Raw genomic sequence first — 21,043 nt, 5'->3', positions numbered from 1 at the left:
CAAGTAAGAAGCGCATGATTTCTATTAAACGTAAGTCAGTAATGTATACGTTAAGGATTAAGAGGAAGAGAAATAAGGAGAGGGAATACTTTTGCATATTTATAAACAAAGTACAGGCGAAATATGTGAAATAGGGAGACGTCAGGCTCATTTTACTAGGCAACTGCGTGTTACGCGTAGAAAAGGGTGGGAGCGCGTGGATGATGGGTAGAAGGAGCGGCCCGGACCTGGAAGGGAGATATACAAAGGAGGTGATGACAAAACTGAAGAGCTAGCAGACCAAACGCTTCAATGCAAACTGAGCGCTCACCCGAAGCGCATCCGTGTGAAATTTCCGTGAGAAAGAAAAAAAGAGAGAAGAAGGAAAAGAGGGAAAGAGAGAGAGAGAGAGAGAGAAATTGAATTCGGTTCTCGCAACGCAGGAAGAGATACGAAATCGCGGTGTTCGATCTCGTGTTTACGACAATCGATGAAAATCGATGAGGGTACGATGGCGCGATATGTCGGTCTTAGTGAGACTTTTATTGTCCTTCTCGTAGTGGCCCATCTGGAGCAGCTGGTCCTGCATAATCGAGGTTCGTAGTCTAGCTAGCGACTAAGTACGCGATCGGTTCGGCGTTATCGATTTAATTCGCATGATTTTGTCTATTGAAGTTTCAAGTTTCGCGGCCCTCGCGTCTAAGTTTGCTTCGCACCTGCGAAGAATATTTTGCGATATACTGAAGGAAAAAAAAATACGCTACCAGCCTGTTCTTGATTTGTTTCATTTTCTTAACGCTCCTTATTTTTCACAGAGATTGTTTAGTTTCTGATGTATGAGAAAGCGGTCTAACAAATAAACGAAAAGCAATTCCGAATTGCGCATATAAAAGTGTAGACCAGCGACTTCGTAGAATCTCGCCGAACGGATATTTTAGCAGAATCGTCTTCGATTCAGATTAATGCAGGCCGTTCCTTCTGTATCGAACCTTGAGTTATCATCGTCGATATTTGCGATCAACTAAATTTCATTGCGTCGCGACAGCACTCATTGTATGTAACGGGCGTTAAGTAAATCATCCTATTAGTTACTCCCCAATTGACCTAGACTTATTTGCGCACGAGGAATGCTAGGAATCGCGTTCGATATCGAAAAATTGGACACAATGCCAAGGAGCAAAGTACAATAGCGGATAGATTTTAGAACGATGCGAATCATAATTGATCGCCATGGGCGCGGGCGAATTTTTTCCACACGAGGGAACACTCGCTACTTTGCGAGATTGCGCGAGAGTGCGCCGTATTACGTGAAATTTTCGTCGCAGTTTTGCGTATAATTTGAGGTTCTCTTTAAACTATAAAAGATAAAACTTCAATATCTCTTTTTATGAAAATTCAACCTGTGAAACCGATCATTGAGACTGAATCGCCATGTGGCAGCCCCGGCGCGAACGGCTTTACATCATTGTCGAAAAGAATTCACGCGACGCCCATGGTGGCACACGCGCGTCGATTGGTATAAATTAATTTTCGCATTACGGATCTCACGTCGCATATCGAGAAACAATTGAAATCGTGAGAGCGCCATTGGAGGATCTCTAAGCTCTTCGTAGAACCCATTTACGCGCTAGATTGATATATTAGATCGCAAATAATGCGCGACTCACATCTGTCATCCAGAATGTGTCGCGCGCGCCGTTTCTTTGTGAAAGAGAGAGGAGAGACGTGCTTCTCCGAGGGACCCGTCTCGCTCTTATCAGTGTACAAAGCGCGATTTTTCACCACTTCAACTGTTCTGCCTTTTCCTCCGTGGATTTTCCTCGTGCAGGTTTTATGGCGGGACAATAATTTCGCGCAAAATTCAAACGGAGCGTTTGACCTACTTGTGTTTGCCGCTACCGTTCAGTTTGCCGCCGCGATTAATTTGCAGCGTGCGCAACATGGACGAAAACGACCCGTAATGACGTCATCACGTTCGAAAATCTTATACTGTACATTGAGAAAAAAGATTGAAGTTTTGCGAAATAAATGTTTCTCGTGACATTTTCTTCGATATTCATTGATTAGAAAACAATTCTGTGATGGCGGAATGTATATTTTTGTGAAATGTACCTAAGTTTTCCTATTAATTGATTTATTTGCTAGGAATAACATTTTATTCCGCCGTATTTAAATTAAACGTTTGTATATAAGGTTTATTTCGCAGAAATAATGATATTGCTATTGAATTAGAAAGATTTATTTCAATCATGACGCTGTTGAATTCAATTCTATTAATATAACGGCGTTTTTTTCCGTTGTAATGACACCGTTACCAGTGAACACCAACTATAGACAATATTACATCAACACTATAAATTTTCCACTCAAATTAAGGTTTATTTCGCAGAAATAAACCTTATATTTCACAAATAAATGTTTAAGTTTCTTTTTTTCAGTGCAATGTATTGAAAAATAAATCGGCACCGTATAACCAAGTTTTCCTATTGTAAACCGTGCAATCGTATCGAATTGTATAAAAATCGAGTCAACAATCTGGTGTAGAAATTTTAAATATAAAATTTAGGGAAAATGTTAAATAAAGTTAGACTTTTGAAGGAAATTGAAACGTAGTCACGTATATGGTATAGACGTTCTTTCAATTACCGAAAGATCGATCTAACTGCATAATACGAGTAATTTCACGTCTGGTTGGAAGGTTAGGTAAATTAGACGATAAATAATCAGACCAATAAGCTTGCTTGTTGATAATAAACGAGGTTTCACACAAACGGGAAATTGAGAGAATACGGAAATTGTACTGAGACAATGTGAACCGTTATTTCGCGATATACAATTTTGAAAATGAATTGAACTCACCTAACCCGACTCGAATTGTCTCGATATGTCATTTTTTATAATATATAAAATGTACACAGAAAAAAAGTGCTAGATTCAAGTAAATAGTACTTCTTAACAAAGTTTTATTTGAATTAAGTAAATTTTATTTGGATCAATTAAATATATTTTATTTGAATAATTTACTCGGGAAATATTTTACTTGAATCAAAGCAAAAACTTGGATTTGCAAATAAAAATTCGCTAAGGAGTATTGGAATAATTATTTATTTAAAGCTAGCAATTTTCTTTCTATGTATGTATATTCTCTAAATTATAATTGAACTGTTGCATACTATACGCATCGTTGGTTTAAAATTATTTAATGACGTAATACTTGCATCATCGAGGAAAACGCCTCGCCTTGCGTCTCTACTTTCTCCATTTTTTTTCTTTATATTACTTGTCACAACAGCGCCCGTTGTGGAGGCAGTAATAGAGGACCGATTTGAGAACCGATTTGAGAAATGCTGCGGCCTGGGCACTTCTTGGGCCGCGGAGGGTCTCAGATGTGAGAAATTTATCGGGCCCGTGCCTGGAGTGCCGACAGTGGAGCAAGGTCCTTGCCAGAAGGCCGTGGACATCTGTTGCGTCCGGAAGTATCACGATCTACAATGCGAGAAGGGAAAAGCGGACGCGCGCCAAGGGCTGCCGTGCCTGTCGAACGTGACGAGCGCGAGGAGGACGAAGATAACCAGCCGCAGCGACTACCATCGTGACTGTTGCGAGGGCTGCAAACTAGGTGACCTTGTTTAACCTTGGTCTTTCGTATGACCTTGTTGAAAGTATTCTCATGTGCTCTCTAAATTTCTTGGAGCGAAATGTCACTCGAGATGAGTGAACATTCACTCGAAGCGATAGTGAAAAACATCGCCATTCGGAATCACGAAAGTGAACACATGAAATGAATAAATGAGTAAGTGAATGATTTCGACTTATACTCTGAGGGGATTCATAATAGGTACGAATAAATTTTTCAATAAATTAGAGTGTGAACGTATTGAAATTATTAAAAATTGATAGATAAATTAAATTGCATTATTATAAAATAAATGATTAAAAATTAATATATAAATTATTATATAATTATATTTTTATCAACTATTGATTTTATTCCCGTAATGGTGAAAAATATTATTCATTCAGATTTATTTATAGATTTGAAGAAAATATTTACTTGACAATTCAGAGCGGGAGAATTCTCATTCTACATGTACGAAAAGTCATTCGACTTGGAATGACTCGGCTGTTATTCTACTTTCCGAGTGGAATTTCACTCAGGGAAATCTAGAGAGTTGATCACGTAGATTAATTATGGACGAACATCTTGAGGGAGTCGCGTTGTAGGTATCTACGCGGCGTCGACGGGCCAAGGATGCAGTTTCAAAAGCTTCTCCTTTGGTATTCCGTGGGATCCCGCATTCCTGGAGTGCTGTCATGAAAATCTGCCGAGTACCACGACGGATCTCACGAGTCCATCAACCATGAATACCGAATTCTCGTCGTCCCCGTCGTCACAGTACTCGTCGTCTCCCTCGTCACCGTACTCGTCGTCTTCGTCGTCACAGTACTCGTCGTCTCCATCGTCACCGTACTCGTCGTCTTCGTCGTCACAGTACTCGTCATCTCCGTCGTCACAGCACTCGTCGTCAGCCTCGTCACCATACTCGTCGTCGCCGTCGTCGCCGATATCCTCGGCATTATCCTCTTCGCAGACATCGCCTTCGTCTTCATCATCGGATCGCTCGTCTTCTTCTTCTACGTCATCTTCGGAATCCACACCGTATTCGATACCAACTCCAGGTAATACACGCTTTGTAAGTCACGTACAGAGAAAAAGATTTCTTTGGGTTTAATAAAATTTCTTTAATTGTTAAAAACAAATCTGTCTTTTGGAATGGAGCGAACAAACGAATGTTTAATTCAACAAACAAAATTGTTTGGTTTCTCAAAGAAATATCTTTATATCAAATAACATACTTATTTTTCATTTCCATTCAAACATTACAATACAGTTATCACAAGCAATAAATTATTTGAAAGAAGTAACACTATGCTAGGAAAATATTAAAGAACTTCTTTGTTTCGATACAACCATATTTAATATATAATGAAATAAATTTCTTTCTTAAAATTCAAATATTATTTATCCTAAAGAAAATAATGTTTTTCTATCAAACATGGTTTATATGAAACAACAACATTTTCATTCAAACAAAATAACATTCGATATTAAATTATGACGTATATACTAAACAAACAAACGTGTGTATTAGATGTAAAGAAACCTTTTCCTCCGTGCGACATACGCTGATTATAAAAATCCTCGCAGATAACAAAACCTACAGATGCACCGCGGCAACAGGGCGAAAGTCCAAAATTACGCGAGCGAAATGCTGAATGATTACGACGCGCAGGGGACGGCGCGCAGTCGTTCCTTGCGCCTGGTCGTAACTTTTTTTTTCTCATTCTCAACGGCCGAGTGCGAGCGCGACTTTAAACCGGGCGTTCTGATTCACAGAGCTGGACGATATCTGTCAACTCATGAAAGGCATACTCTGCTCTGACATTTGCGTGCCGACGCCGGGCTCGTATTATTGTAAGTGCCGCGACGGCTTCACTTTATTGGAGGACGGAAAGACCTGCAGCCAAGATCCGACTGACAGGTACGAATAAAATAGATATTTCCCCTTTCGCGGAGGAAGCCGGAAATCGATGCGTTGCCTCAGAGAAAATAGCCTCATTGATCGCTGATCGACTTTAGATCAACTTTACAAACAGACATACATTTTTCCGAAATGCTTCCTCTTCCGATAATACATCTCCCATCGTTCGAGCGACGCGACGGGGTGTAACCACCCCGTGCCTTCAAATCTCGTTCTCGCAGATGCAAGGCGACCCATCCGTGCGAGCAAATCTGCACCGACAACGGGGAGGCTGTCATATGCAGCTGTAATCCGGGATACGACCTGGCCGACGACGGGCGTTCTTGCAACCCGAAGACCACCAAAAACAAGAAGTCGACGGATGCAGACAAGGAGAGCCTGCCGTCACCGCGTTGTCCGCCGGGTTATCGCTACAACGCCAACAATCAAGTGTGCGACGGTACGTATATTAACCGAAGGCGACCGGCGAATCGCGTGCAGCGTTGTCGCTCTTCGCAGGTAAGGCAACGAACCGAGAGACGTCAGGTCGAAAAGTCGACATTCGACACTTTTCGACACGCAAGTCACTATCTTGCAGCAATAACCGCGTAACAAAGTAACACTTGCAAACACACTATCCCCCTCTGCGCTTTCGTTCCGACTCGGTGTGACGTCACACGTTTTCTCGTGTCTCTCTCTTTCTCTCTCGATGTCTCGTGATTCCTTTATCTTTCCTCCACGTGTGCTGCAACATACTGCGTCGACTGTATCGCTATGTTCGCTCTATCGGAACACTGTCGTCTGTCTTCTTTCGTCTCGTGTCTCGCTTGTGTGAACTGCGACTGAGATATATATATACATCCCGGCAAACAACAATCGACAGTAACAGTACGATAATGTTATAATTTCCCACTTAGCAATATAACTGTTATGTTCAGAGTGTTACACTTATATGCAGAGCAGTAGGCTGGATTGCTCCTGCAGCGGCAATCCGGTATACTGTTCTATATATAAGTGCAACATTCTGCCCGGGGAAAGATTCTCGATATATAATTAGATATAATTATATATAAAGAGTCATGTATATATAGAGTATGCTTATATATATATAAATTTATAATTTATTTCTGAAGTGGTGACGCGGAAAAAGAGAGAGAGTTATATATATAAAATTATATATAATCATATAGATTTTTACATATATGGACATATTCTATATATAATTATATATGAGAAAATGCTTTCTCCGGGTATACAACGCGTGTTATATTGCATTTACATTCTCGCATCTGTGAGAAATTATCAGATTGATTTGTAATGTTACGGTTAATTGGTGGTGGGATATATTGTTCTTTCTTCTCTTCACCTGTATGTGATGGTCGGAGTGTGATCGAGTGATATAGTTTCCGACCGCTGTACGCTACACTATCTGTCATCGCAATCGTTCGCATTCGATTTTCGCATGTGATCTCGTCACTTTTACCTTGGTATCGCACAGACGTGAATGAATGTCTGGAGTGGAGCATGTGTCCTGAGAGATGTCAGAATATTGTAGGATCTTACGTCTGCGTCACGATGAGCTCGATCAAGGACGCGCCCTACGAAGCTTGCCCGCCGGGCTACCCAGTGGGAGTCGCGTGCGAGTATGTGCGCAGGTAACGAAAAGTCGCGCGCTATCAACTGCGATACTTCGATGAGAATTTGCATTTTTATCGCACACTTCGTCTGGATTTTTGCAAACGTGTCTCAAGAGTACTGAATTATCCAAGAGTTGTTCGCGATGACATTGATACAACGTTACGAAGCGCACATTCGAAAACGATTACGAAAAAAATCATGTAAACAGTATCGAATATTATATTAAAAAACATATATGATACAGAATATATTGTATATTGCAATATATATACACATATGTGTATATATATTGCAATATTATATTATATGATGATATAATATTGTAATATATATTATAATATAATTATATTTATGTATATATAATGTCGGATATTTTTTGTTGCACGAAGAAAACAATTCCGTGACTAAATTTTCCGTTGCTTGAGAACCGGACGAGAACTCGGTTCTTGTAGAAACAGAAAGATTTTCCGAGGAGATCTCTATTCAGTCAATTGCTAGCAGTTGTCTCAACTGAGTTTTAATGCAATTGAATGTTCGCACGATCTGTTCTTGCACGAATGTTCCCAGTCGCGGTAACAGAGATATCACTTCTTGTCAGAGTTTTCATCCTGTCTTTATTGAGTTGCAGGAACTAAGATTTTTCCGTGTGCACATTTAAAACAAAATTACGTCCCGGCACGCAAAATATCTCCGATAGAACGTTATCGCAACGATACTCGGTGTATGCGCGTGGTATTTTCTAATATATGCAGTTCTTAACGTTATATCAACATTAAAAACAACTTTAGCACTTCGATATTTCCAAAACATTTTTTATAATATTCGGAAAAATTATATCAAAGATTATGTTAGAAAGTAAAAATCGTACCGTTAGATCACCATGCTTGAATGATAAATATCATATTATTATTTTGAAATATTACTTTAATTTCAACTTTCTCGAGATATTAATGAGATACGAAGCGAAAACGTTCACGCAAGAGATATACACAAGATTAATATTTCGATTTAATATTAATTTAATGTTTTTTTGTTTACTGGGATCGTAACACTTCTTCCAGATATTGACGAGTGCTCCGTTCTATCGAACGCTTGCACTGACGCTAAGCCGTTCTGCGTGAACACGCCGGGCAGTTACGCTTGCCTCGAAATGACCGGGGTGAAGTCCTGTCCCGCCGGGTTCAAGTACGACAAGTCGTTGCAACAATGCAAGGGTAACGAATTATTGTACGATAACGTCTCCCGTTATTTGTCTCGCGCCTCGATTTCGCTATCACCGATCGTATCAATCATCGGGTAATAAATTGACTCGTGAGTATCGACAATGATATCTTTCCATTTGCACATTTGTCGATTAGACGTGGATGAATGCGCGGAAGCTATTCACAGCTGTTTGGAGGATGTCGAAGAATGCCGCAACACCGATGGTGCTTACGAGTGCGACATGAAATGCGAGAAAGGATTCACGTACAGTATTAGTATGGGTATCTGCGTCGGTAAGTGGATTCAGAGCGTAATTTTGGGAATAGATAACAAAATTCAAGAATTTTATATCGAGGTAAAAGTACATATGATTTAGCATTTCTAACTCTGGATATTTTTGTTGTTTTAGCCTTTATATTAAATTAAGTTGTAACTTTAATATAATATAAAAATGTCTCGTGTCTGAAAATTTTAATCACAATTTCTTCAAACATTTATTGGAATTTATTTATGAATTAATATTTTACATGAATTTATATCTTTTGTGAATTAATTACTTCGTTTATCGCTGTAACGGAGCAAACATTTTCTAACCGTATTGATATTTACAGTAAAAAATAAATTATTTGTAAGATCAATGAAATCGTGTTGAATTATAAGAGAAAAGTATGACAGTTGAAGTAAAGTATAAAATTATAAATTTACATGCTTAATTTTTCTGCTGGCTCCATTAAAATCACTATGCAAAACGAACGTCCAGGCTTCGGTATATTTGCTTTGTGAAATTTTTTGCTCATTAAATACTTATCGTAGAAATGGATATTCGATCGATCAATTTTTCTCTCTAAAAACTAGTCTTATCTCTAATTCACTCGTTAATTGCACGAAAAAGATTCTCTTTACGATCACTCAGTGGTATATCATCTCATAGTTCTTAATCACTCAGAGACTGACGCGCATTTAAAGTGTGCAATTTTTTTGCAGACATAAACGAATGCGCCGAGTCGAGCAATCTTTGTCCCGAGCCCGGCACATTATGCGTCAACACCCTGGGTGCTTATGAGTGCGTGATGTCTTCGGGCGATCCCCTTCCACGGCTGCCGGCCGAGAAGGATCTCTCCGATCGTCAGAGGAACGTATCACCGAGCTCGTTGACTTGTATCGCAGGATACAAGCCCGCGAACAACTCGGACATCACGTGCGTAGACGTCGACGAGTGCAGCGAGCAGCTGCACTCCTGCGAGCCGGACGAACTTTGCGTCAATGAAATCGGCAGCTACAGGTGCGAAGTTCCTTGCGATCCTTGAAACGCTGTTTTAAAGACCTTTGGCCTTTGAACGAGCTTGTTTTAATCGAAGCGGAATAATAATTTAGATGCGTGCCGGCTGAACACGACGAGGGCGTACCCACCGTGAAGAAGAGCGACGACGGTCGACGCGACGACCGCTACAGCAGGAATCACAAGCTCGGAGAAACGAGCACTTTTCCCATCACCAATAATAATAACGATAACAAAATGGAGGATTGCGGCAATGGCTACTTCCTCGACGGAAAATCGCGTCGTTGTATCGGTAAGAACGTTGAGCCAACATTTTGGAATGATGACTTTGTGCGTCTCGACAGTTTTCGTTTGGCATTTCCGAAACGTTTCAAAGTCAAAATGACAAAGAATAATACGATACCTACGAATATCGTAAAAATCTCTTGGAAATATTGAGAAATGTCGAAATTGCTCGTAATGATGTTTACAACAATGTTGAAAATAACGTGTCAAAAAATATTATACGCGATTGAATCATTCGATGTCATTGCAGTAATATTCAGTTATTTGTCGCTCACCGGGTAATCACTTGTATCGTTGAAAATCAACGGTGATGAATCTGTCGCGTTTCAGACGTTGATGAATGCGCCAACGGGTTCGCAACCTGTGGGGTCGGCGAACGTTGCGTGAACACGGAGGGTAGTTACCGTTGCTCTCCGACCTGCTTGCCCGGCTTTCGGTTGCGTCCGAATCTCGTTAACGACACCGAGGAACCCTGCGAAGACATCAACGAGTGCTCACTCGGACTGCACAATTGCAATCGCTTGACTCATCGTTGCCTCAACACGAACGGCTCTTATCTCTGTGAATTATTAACAACGACAACTACTACCACCACTACTACCAGCACTACGACGACGACGACAACCAGAAGACCTTACCACGATTCACGCTACAAAACACAGTCGTCTAGAGGCCACAATGTGTTAAATAACGTGGGTAACGAATTCATTAGTATCGCTAATACCATACATAGCACGAACCAAAAGTGATACATGTCGCGTGATATTTTAAGATATATTAATTTAGCAAATATTAATATGTTTAATATTTAAAATATTTCTAATATCTAGATAAAAGATATTGATCTATCTTTAATATTTCAGATATATTAATTAATCATAAAACACCCACGAAACGTACACAAACACATTCATTGTTACATTGACAGATACAAAGTACACATTAAACGAGAAGTAAGTTTGATCGGACAATCCTCACGTGTTGGGTAATTTAATTTCCAATTTTATCTAATAAAAAAATACGACTGACCCTTTGCACCGATCTAATAACAGGTGACTTATGCTTGTACTTATAGAAAGCGGATCGTTATTGGTCCACGGAACCGTGCAGACTGGGGTACAAGCGAGAGGTGAGCACAGGATTCTGCGTGGATATCGACGAGTGTTTGGTCGGGCCAGGCTGTCGCGATTACGAGAAATGCGCGAACGCTCCGGGCGGGTACGACTGTTCGCCGCTCTGCGGCACTGGCTGGTTCTTCAACACAGCCACGAAGAGCTGTCAGGATGTGGACGAGTGTCTGTTAGGTAGACACGATTGTTCTCAGGGTACTCACAGGTGTGTCCTTTTACTGCGAAAAGTCTCGCAGACACGCATGCTTCGCCTTAGAATTGTGAATTCACGAGTGAACGCTCGCGAACCTGAATTCGCAGATGCGTCAACACTAACGGATCCTTCGTGTGCGAGTTGATACCGCCGTGCAAGCGCGGCTTTCGACGAACTTTCAACGGCACCTGCCTCGACATCGACGAGTGCTCCGAGAGTCTGCACACCTGCCGACTCGACCTGCATCAGTACTGCGTGAACAGGGAGGGCAGCTTTGAGTGTTTGACCCGGCTGCCCTCTTGCCAATCCGGGTACCAATATTCTTTAGACACTCGACAGTGCGAGGACATCGACGAATGCTCGATCGGCCAGTACAACTGTGACGCGAGACATCTCGAGAGATGCGTCAACCTGCCGGGCACATACAGGTGCGTGGAATTTCAGTCGACTGGATCCGAGAATGCGACGATCGACGTTTATAAGGAAGACTGAGTAGAAATTGAGCGACCGGAGGAATTCAACGCGATATCGAACGCTGCGACTGCTACTTGTAGCGGGCACACCGGGCAACAGAAGCTATTAAAAAACGTTTTGAAGATATATATAAGAGACTGAGAAAAACTGGACAGATTTCCAACACTTGAACGTCTCTTGGAAATTTTTATTAGTCTGCCGAATTTTCTTTTATTTTTATTACTCTGCAAAATTTTACTTTATTTACGTTACTGTGCCAAATTTTTGTCCACAAGTTTCCAGAGAACGTCTTAGATGTTTCTTTTATCAAAAGTATTTAAACTGTTTAATACTTTATGATACCATCGCGTCTCATTGAGTTACACGCAGAGTATAATCAATCGCGTATGAAAAATTGGTTATATGGCCGATAAAAAAAGAAATCGTTGAAGTAAAAAAACGAAATTAAGTGGAAAAGTATACGCGTTTTGAGTACTTATGTTAATTCAATCGTTGATTAAGCTTTCGTACTATTCGACGAAAATGAACGCGACAGTAAACTTGTTCATTCTCCCTCTAAACGCACGATACCTTTACAGGTGCGAGAGACTCTCACCTGCCGTGCAACGTCCACGTCAACGACCCGCCTGTCCTTCCGGCTACCGATACAACGTTCATTTTCGCGCATGTGCGGGTACGTCTGATGGCTTTGCCATGAAATCTATTTTTTTACAGTTACAATAAGACGCTTTCTTTCACTTAAATTGTACAGACATTAATTTTATGTATTTAATCGACGTCGTATATTTATCTTTTCCGGCTGTATCTTGCGTCCGTTTACCGCGTCGAGTTACATAAATAGCATAAGTTTCTAGAATTTCATAGCGCTTCTATATATGTGTATATGTGTACTAAGAACAATTTCAGATACTTTTCGTGTGTTTTCAGAACTTGTCAGAATGAATACTGACACCGAGCTCAGGATAAACGAGACTAAGCATGCACAGTCAGGATAAGCATGCCCGAGATATTTTTCGCGGATGCATGGGTGAATGACACAGTCTCTGTCGACTTCCATTACGACCTGCACGTTTTTAGCTATAATTACAATTTTCCTGCGATGCACGTATATATATATACATTGTACGACTGGATGTTATCGTGCTTTTGTTTTTCGTGCCGTCCCGCATTTAATTAACTTTCATATAACTTCCATCGCGCTTTATCGCTCAGAATCACGATTCGCGGCAGCTGTTAAGTGGCGAGACATTTGATTTCGTTTTACGTCCTAAGTGAACAATATAATGCTTCGTTATTTAGTCGTATTCTGCAAATTGGCATTTTATTACATTAATTATATCAATATTAATTACACACATTATGATTAATATAAATCATACTAGTATTTTAGAGATCTTTCAATGTGTACAATATATAATATTGATATTCTATGTGCTTAGATTCAATGTTTTAAAAGAAAGGAGAAAGAAAATAGACAAGACAAGTTTCAACAAAAAAAAAAGAAAAAACGAAAAAATATTCTCGCATATGTATTTTCACCGTTCTCTGAAACACTGAGACACATATTCCATTCGAAACTATAGATATAGACGAATGCGCGGAGGGACTGGACACGTGCGGCGCTGAGATTTGCTACAACCAACCGGGTGGTTACAGCTGCGCAACGCCGCCCGCCCCGATCACCAGGAAGCCGTCGACGACGGCGGCGTTGCCGGTTAACAACCAGAAGTGCATCGACGGCACGAGGTACGTGAGGAATCGCGGCTGCGTCGACATCAACGAGTGCAGGGAGCTCGAGGACGCGTGCAGCAGCAACGAGGAATGCGTCAACACCATGGGTAGCTACACGTGCACCTGCAAGACCGGTTTCAGGCGCGACAATCTTACGCAGGCCTGCGTCGATATCAACGAGTGTCAGTTGCAGGTAACGCCGATGAGATACGTAGTGCTCAGCCATGCGCGGGTGTTGACATTGTTTACAAAAGGCCTTAAACATTGTGATCCCTCGTGCCCCGCCGAGGAAGATAAACGACCGAGCGGTGTTGAGCCACTCTCGGTGGCTTCGCCATCTTGGATTGCTTGAAATGTGTATCCAGGTGAAACTTGGAAAGCGACGATGACACCGAAATGACGAGAAAACGATTATTTTCCCATCATTTTCACGTAATCGTCACTTCCTGTTCTATCTAGGAAAATTATATATTGCTCAGCATTCTTGAAAAGTATATTAAAATAAAAGGATATGTCCGTACCAAAAAAAAATCAATTTCTGAATAGGGAAATCAGATGAGAACTCGGCGACAAGAAAAGAAAGACAAGAAATCTCGGTGACGAGAAATGATATCACTGCCTACCGGCGATGTTAAAATTCGGTTGAGACCGTTGGGAGCAATTCGGTGCTCGGCGGACTCTCCGCCGTAGTTGCTGGCGACCAACCCTTCTTCTCATTACAGCAGAACGACTGCTTGCCGACGCAGCGATGCGACAACACGATCGGCAGTTACACGTGCACGCGTTTCCTGCCCTGCGGTACCGGCTACACGCTGAACGCCGCGACGGAGATCTGCGAGGACGACGACGAGTGCGTCCTAGGCACTGACGACTGCAGCGCCGGGTATCAGTGCAGGAACACCCTCGGCTCCTACCGCTGCGATCGCATACCGCGCATACCGGTCCCGCAGCCGCGCACCTTACCGTTCTCGAGAGCCACGATGACGACGACGACGACGACGACGACGGCCACACCGTTGACGCCGGCTGGGTCTCGGCCGAGTTGCCCGCCCGGCTTCGAGACCGGCTCCGGGGGCAAGTGCGTCGACATCGACGAGTGCCGGAGAACCCCGAGTCTCTGCGGCCGGCAGAATTGTATCAACACTTTGGGATCCTTCAGGTACACGGGAAAAGGAACTCTATTCTCGCAAACTGAATGAGGACCGGATGAAAGAGCTCGGTGATAGGAAATAGTATCTCTAACGCAGCGACTGAGAACGTTCGTGCGAAACAGTCAGTCGGTATCAAATAAACTCGGCTGAGATAACTGAGAGCAATCGACTGAGTAGAAACGTCCTACAGGAATCTCTCTGTTTCCTACAATCGAGCTGTTTTCCGATCGGACCGGTCCACGGGCGACGGAAAACTCATTTATAACAATCGCTTTCGCCTGGTACGCTTTCACGATGCGGTTATTCTTCGCGGATTCATTTACTCGCGCTGGGGATTGATAAGTATGCTCGTACGGCTAAACTCTGTTTACAGAATTTCGCAGATTACGTATTATATGTAATCTATGTAACTGTAAAGTTTCACACAGGGTGTTTCATAACTGTAGGGACACGATTCAGGACTTTCGTAAAAGTAGTAAAGAAATTCTTGTAAATATATTTCTCAGGGTCGCTTCTATTTCAAGTCACGTTCATTTTTATCTTTCTCATCTGAGCTGGTCTGTATTAAGTTCACATTTAAGTAGTAAACGTTTGACTGTAGCTCAACAATTGTAACGTGCATTATTTTTGCTGATTGTTATATTGCAAAAGTATCTGCTTTTATCGCTCAAGATCGTGATACACCACATTTTTCTGACGATCGAAACTTTTCATCCGTATCGAGAAACGGAAGATGTGCATCTAACGTGTGAACTTGCACGGTCATCTAATGATGGTGACGATGATGATGAAAGTACTGATGAAAGACGCGAAATTGTTGCTGCCAACTGCAAGAGGAAGATACGCGGCGTGCTTGGCACGTAGTTGCGCGGAAAGACGTGCGTGATTCCCGCACAAGTAGTTAATTATCTTCGCGATCCGCGTCTCGGCCTGGCGGCAGGCACGGCGATTCGAACACGGGGGGAATTTTTCAGATGCGTCTCCAGAGTGATCTGCCCGCCCGGCTACGCTTTAGACCCGGTGTCCGGGCAACATTGCCTCGACATAGACGAATGTCGCGAAGGTACCCACGAGTGCGTCAAGGGCCAGATCTGCGAGAACCGACCAGGCGGCTATCACTGCCTCTGTCCGCCGGGATACGTTGACGGGCCCAACAACGACTGCGTCGACATCGACGAGTGCAGTGTTTACGGCTCTCGCATATGCGGGCTGAACAGCCGCTGCGAGAACACCGCTGGCTCATTCAGGTGCCTGTGCGACGAAGGCTTCGAGAACAGCAGAGGTACCGGCCCTTGTCAGGTGAGTTTTTTTTCACGCTCGATCGTTCTAAGGGGATTTTCTCATTCGGAATGTTTCATCTAGGAGAATTTTTCGGAAGTAACTATCGGACACAATTCTGAAGTTTTGCGTAAATATTTACCTATGCTTCAGCTGGATAATTTCTAGGTGTTATTTTTCATATTAATAAAGTTACAAATAATTTTGCTAGTGCTGAGCGCGAAAGGTTGACGACAACGATTCCGGACGTTATTAAAACGGTAAAAAAAATTATGAAACTATAAACTCGTGGCTACCGTCCCTACCAAGTCAATATCCTTGATATTTCGATTTTTTAAGGACTCCTAAATAAGTTGGCCAAGAATCGATTCGAAAATCGTTTTAAGTGAGAACGCCCTTTAAAGTTTCAGCGTGTACAATTTTATGATTGGAACGTCGTGGGACTGTGTTGTCTCTCATGAATGGGATTACGTTTTCCGCAGGACATCGACGAGTGCGAGCGCATCCCGGGACTTTGTCAGCACGTGTGCCTGAACGTCTGGGGCAGTTACAGGTGCGGATGCAACGGTGGATTCAGATTGAACGCCGACAATCGATCCTGCAGCGACGTGGACGAGTGTACGGAATTCAAGGATAATAATCTCTGCATCGGTATCTGTGACAACACGCCGGGGAGTTACGCGTGCAAGTGTCCCGATGGATACCGGCTCGGCACCGATGGTCGAACATGTCAAGGTTGTACTTCTTCTCTTCGGCGTCCAGGGTTGTGGGAGGAAGTTACTTTTGAAAAATAATCACCACTGTGTACTATCTCCGGATAGTACAAATTTCCAAAAGAGATCCAATACTCCCTACTCTTTTAGACATTTTTTCAGACTTTTAAGGAATTCGTGTTTGAGTTATTTTTGAAAAGGCGGATGCGTCTGGCAAGAAGAACTAATTGCTACTGTAGCAAAACATGCCGTTGCGACAGCAATAACATATAATTGGCATAATTATCAATTAACATTCTTCACAAATCCTTTTGCTTTTACCGTAGTAACGAACAATTTACCGTGCTACCAGAGAGAATTCTTCTCCGTGTCGGAGAGTCGCGTATCGCTGCACGGGAACGCTAATGGCGCGGATCGATAACACGATTATGCGAAAGTTAATTGGGGGGCGGGGGGAGGAGGGGGCGGAGAGCGAGAGTGAGCGTCCGCTTAACGTGTTGTTAGTCACGGTGTGGTAATTCCGCTCGCGAGCGTGGTGGCACGCGTTCCACCTACTTTGTCCGGCGGTTGAAGCGGCGCGATTTGTACTTGACCCGTTTGCCGTGCGCGAACTGGAGCATCGTTCCGCTGGGGGTCACCGGCGCTCCATCTCCTCCCGCAATCTCCTCAATCTCGGACAATCACGGCATCGTCGTAGCCACGGTCACGATTTTGCCACGCGCTACTACGAACCTAATTGGCTGCTCCTCTGTTCGCAGACATCAACGAGTGCGCGGCCGGCAAGGTCTGCAGGGATTCGGACGAGACATGCCACAACACAAGGGGCAGCTACCGCTGCAACAGGATCAACTGTCCCGCGGGATATCATCGGGACCCCATGAAAAAAAAGTAATGATCACAAAGCGTGATATTCGCATCGCTCCGATTCCAATGATTGATTTTGAGGTTTTCACACTGAGAAAGATATCCGATTAAATATGATCGGATAGACCAATTAAGAAGTAACAAACGCGGATATATCCGGTCGAGTCGTGCCTTAATTCGATGAAAATTATAATGGATGTACCAAAGGCAGGCTAATTTTCCGATTAGATTTCATCGGTGACTTTTTGGTAATTGATGGTTTCGTCGGATACTTCACTGGATAAAGGTATCTTGTCACTTGATCGGACAATAAAAATAACAGTCATATGTATTGTTTCATCGGTCTATCCGGTGGGGATTTTTCTCAGTGCAAACCTCCCTCCCAGGTAGAACAGGAAATCACGATGGCGTCAAAGTGAAATAAGAAAATGACTAATAATTCGATCATAATTTCACTTTTCGATCATAATTCGCTTACTTTCTCGTCATTTTGATATTATCGGGATCTTTTGTTCTACTTGAGTTAATTCCTCTCACGGTTGTCTCGATGACGTGAGAAGATATATAAAATTCTCACGAAGTGTATCGAAGCAAAAAGGTGTGTCCATGAAATGATAAGAACGGATTTATAAATTATTCCAGAACTTTTTTCCTTTTGCTCGAATAATCAATAAACGACTATAGAATTAACATAACATGTGGCCCACTTTCTAACTAGTAAGAGATTCTTGCAAACTACGTTGAAGTAAAAGAATATATTCGTAAAATGTCGATTAAACAGATCAGTAAAATATATACAAAATTTCATTATTATGTTTAAAATATTCTGAAAACTTTCGTGTTGCATTAATAATTAATAAACAGCCGCGTGATTTTGTCACGTTAATTTTACAACCGTGTATTAATCAGCGGAATAAAAGTTTTTTTCTGGAATGTCTTACGATTCTGCTCGACCGATCGCGAAGGTCGTTATATGGACATATCTTTTTATCTCAATATATTCCGCATTCTAAATTTTATACGTGTATTTTCTCGTTTCTGACATCATTAATCAATTAAAGCAACTCTGAACGCAGGTGGTTGCTGATTAAAAATAATTACCGATTTATAAATAATTGTTTTGATTATTAATTATACAACCAATAATTTATTTGTAATTATAAGTTTATAAATACCCATAGAATGATAATTATCTACAGAATAATTGGTAATCACCTGAGTATGTAATTTTAATTGATATCAAACTGTTATTAAACGTATAATAGCAGAGCGTTGTAATTGAGCTCGAGTAAACACCAACTAATAGTAACATTCATCAATATTATATAAGTTCAATATAACATACGTGGTACATATAACAATTATATTATATTGAGTGGGTATTGTAATACCATTATTAGTTGTTTACTAAGGCACGCAATAAGATTCAAGTTTAATTCGTGTGTGAAATCAATTGCGCTAACAAATCTTCAGTCTTTGGGCCATTTTTAATGAATCACACGTAAATGATCGATGAAGCATCGAAAGTGTATATTATGAATCGAAAAAATTTTTAATATTAAATACATAATTGATTCTACATGCGAATTAAACTTATATCTTACTTAAGTAAAATGTTTAATTTTAATTTTTAATTTTTAATTTTAATCTTAATTTTTTTTTTAATTTTTGGGTTTCTTGATTTTCAATTTAAGAGTTTATTCCCAGATAGACGAAAATGCTGGACATAATACGCAAACATTTAATGTGCACTTTGTGATATCATTGCAAAATCACAACGTGTTTAAAATATGCTTGTTTTAAGAAATATTCATCTATTTCGCCATCATTTTAATCAAAATATTGACTTCTTATTACCACCCAGGCAACATGATGTCCAAAATCGTGACATATGACGTCTTATGTCCCGATTTTAGATATTACGTTGTTTGGGTGCAATAATTTCAGATTAATTGCGTTTTCTTTCAGGTAAAATAAGTAGCAATTTTCGTAACACCAGATGATTTCTTTTATACTACAATGTACTGACAAAATTCTTATTGCATGCTGCATCTTCGCATTTTAATCACGATGCGAGGAAATATAACAAAATATGTTTATCTGGGTTTTATGAAAACTTTTCTTACTAAACCGTTCGTCGTTTCAGCCGTTGCGTGCGCGCTGTTAAGTCTTGCCCGTGGGGTGACCTGGCCTGTATTCGCTTGCCGTTGCATTACTCCTACAACTTCATCACCTTCGTGAGCATGTTTCCGATTCCGAACACCGGCCAGCTGGAGTTGTTCACCATGAGAAGCAATCACCATCCGGACTCGTCGATACAGTTCACCATGGCGTTGATGGACGTGCGCGCGGCACCTGGCGTTATGCGCGCCACCGAGTCCTGCTTCAGCCTGAGGAAACCGTCACATTCTCAGGCGGTGTTGGTGCTGACGCGCAGCATCCCAGGGCCGCAGGATATCGAGCTGGACCTCAGCATGGAGATCTATCACGACAACAAGTTCGTCGGCAGCGCCGTCGCCAAGATCATCATCTTCGTCTCCCAGTACGAGTTCTGAGCGGATTCTCTCTGAGGACGAGGGCGCAGGATGAAACGATAAGGATAAAAATCGTGGAACGAAGCGATATAATTTAGTGCAGCCGATCCTCCTCTCTTCCTGCTCTTCTCCTGTCCTCTCGTGTGATTAACACGTTGATTGCCGTGTTGAGTTCCTCCGATTATGCGATTAGACGTCTTTTAGAAATACTGCCTGGGTATTTCTCTATTGGTCGTACAAGCGATTTTCCAAATGCACTTACAAATGGGCAACACATTGCATCAATAGGTCTGTTTTTTTAACTGAACTGTTGTTGCATTGGAACTTCGTCCCTTTCCCTTTCAACGCTAGGTTAGATACTTGTTTCGCTCTAACGGCAAAAAGGACAGCCTAGCTCAGCTCAAAAGAACAGACCTAATGTTATAATTTTCTACTCATGAACGTATCCGTTATGTACGACGTGTGTTACATCCCACTCTTCCATTGTTGAGGTACTTGATGTTCCCTGGATAATTACACTTCGCTATTATATAACCCAATGAGACGCGGTAATATCATAGAGAGTCGGCCACCAGTGACCGTCACGGCATTCAAAGTGTTCATTTCCAGCTTCTTCCACGGCTACAATCGAGAAGGTTAAAAGCAGGAAGAGTATCGCACATGTATCTCTTATGTGTTACATCATCGAATATAGTACCGTTCACTTTGGAACGATGATTTCTCGAAAGACAGAAAATATCCTCAAATTTTAACGATCGCGTACGTGACGTAAAATCTGTTTACTCGAAGAATACGAATCTTTTTTTCTTTTTCCAAGGAATGTAAGGAATACATAAGACGCGCAATCTTTCGAGCGATGTACGTTAAGTTCAATAGCATGGACACTTATTTTTTTTTTCTCCGCCCGTCTTTGAGGAAAGCCAAATATTGAATTAAATATCGTACGTATTGTTAGCGTATCAGAAAAATAGCTGTGTAAAAACCGAATTTTCAATGTACATATAGATTCTTGTAAGTTAAGTCGCACGCAAAGGACACACAGAGCATGAAATAAAAACTTACGTCGGAC

At 41.6% G+C, this 21,043-nt stretch overlaps 1 protein-coding gene across 1 annotated transcript; it reads left to right on the top strand.

Moving 5' to 3' along the window:
- The first annotated feature begins 270 nt into the window (after positions 1-270).
- Positions 271-21,042, top strand: LOC106751943 (fibrillin-1-like). Its single transcript, XM_014633249.1, has 19 exons — positions 271-575; positions 3,272-3,598; positions 4,204-4,659; positions 5,378-5,522; positions 5,744-5,961; positions 8,201-8,353; positions 8,498-8,635; positions 9,327-9,624; positions 9,717-9,913; positions 10,237-10,598; positions 10,982-11,241; positions 11,337-11,657; positions 12,282-12,376; positions 13,287-13,627; positions 14,157-14,593; positions 15,560-15,884; positions 16,346-16,598; positions 17,335-17,464; positions 19,587-21,042. The coding sequence occupies exons 1-19, from the start codon at positions 470-472 to the stop codon at positions 19,993-19,995; spliced, it is 4,971 nt and encodes a 1,656-aa protein (XP_014488735.1). The 5' UTR covers positions 271-469; the 3' UTR covers positions 19,996-21,042.
- The last annotated feature ends 1 nt before the right edge of the window (position 21,043 follows it).

This window comes from Dinoponera quadriceps, unplaced genomic scaffold (assembly GCF_001313825.1).
Source record: "Dinoponera quadriceps isolate SergipeBrazil2010 unplaced genomic scaffold, ASM131382v1 scaffold426, whole genome shotgun sequence".
In the NCBI taxonomy this organism is placed as follows: Eukaryota; Metazoa; Arthropoda; class Insecta; order Hymenoptera; family Formicidae; genus Dinoponera; species Dinoponera quadriceps.
Note: the sequence above shows the minus strand (reverse complement) of the source record. Positions and strands in the feature narration are given on the sequence as shown.

Coding starts and splice junctions, on each gene's coding strand:
- LOC106751943 (XM_014633249.1), top strand. CDS start 470: ATGAAAATCGATGAGGGTACGATGGCGCGATATGTCGGTCTTAGTGAG. Junction 8,354..8,497: donor GTCGTTGCAACAATGCAAGG/GTAACGAATTAT, acceptor TTTGTCGATTAG/ACGTGGATGAATGCGCGGAA. Junction 17,465..19,586: donor CGGGACCCCATGAAAAAAAA/GTAATGATCACA, acceptor TCGTCGTTTCAG/CCGTTGCGTGCGCGCTGTTA.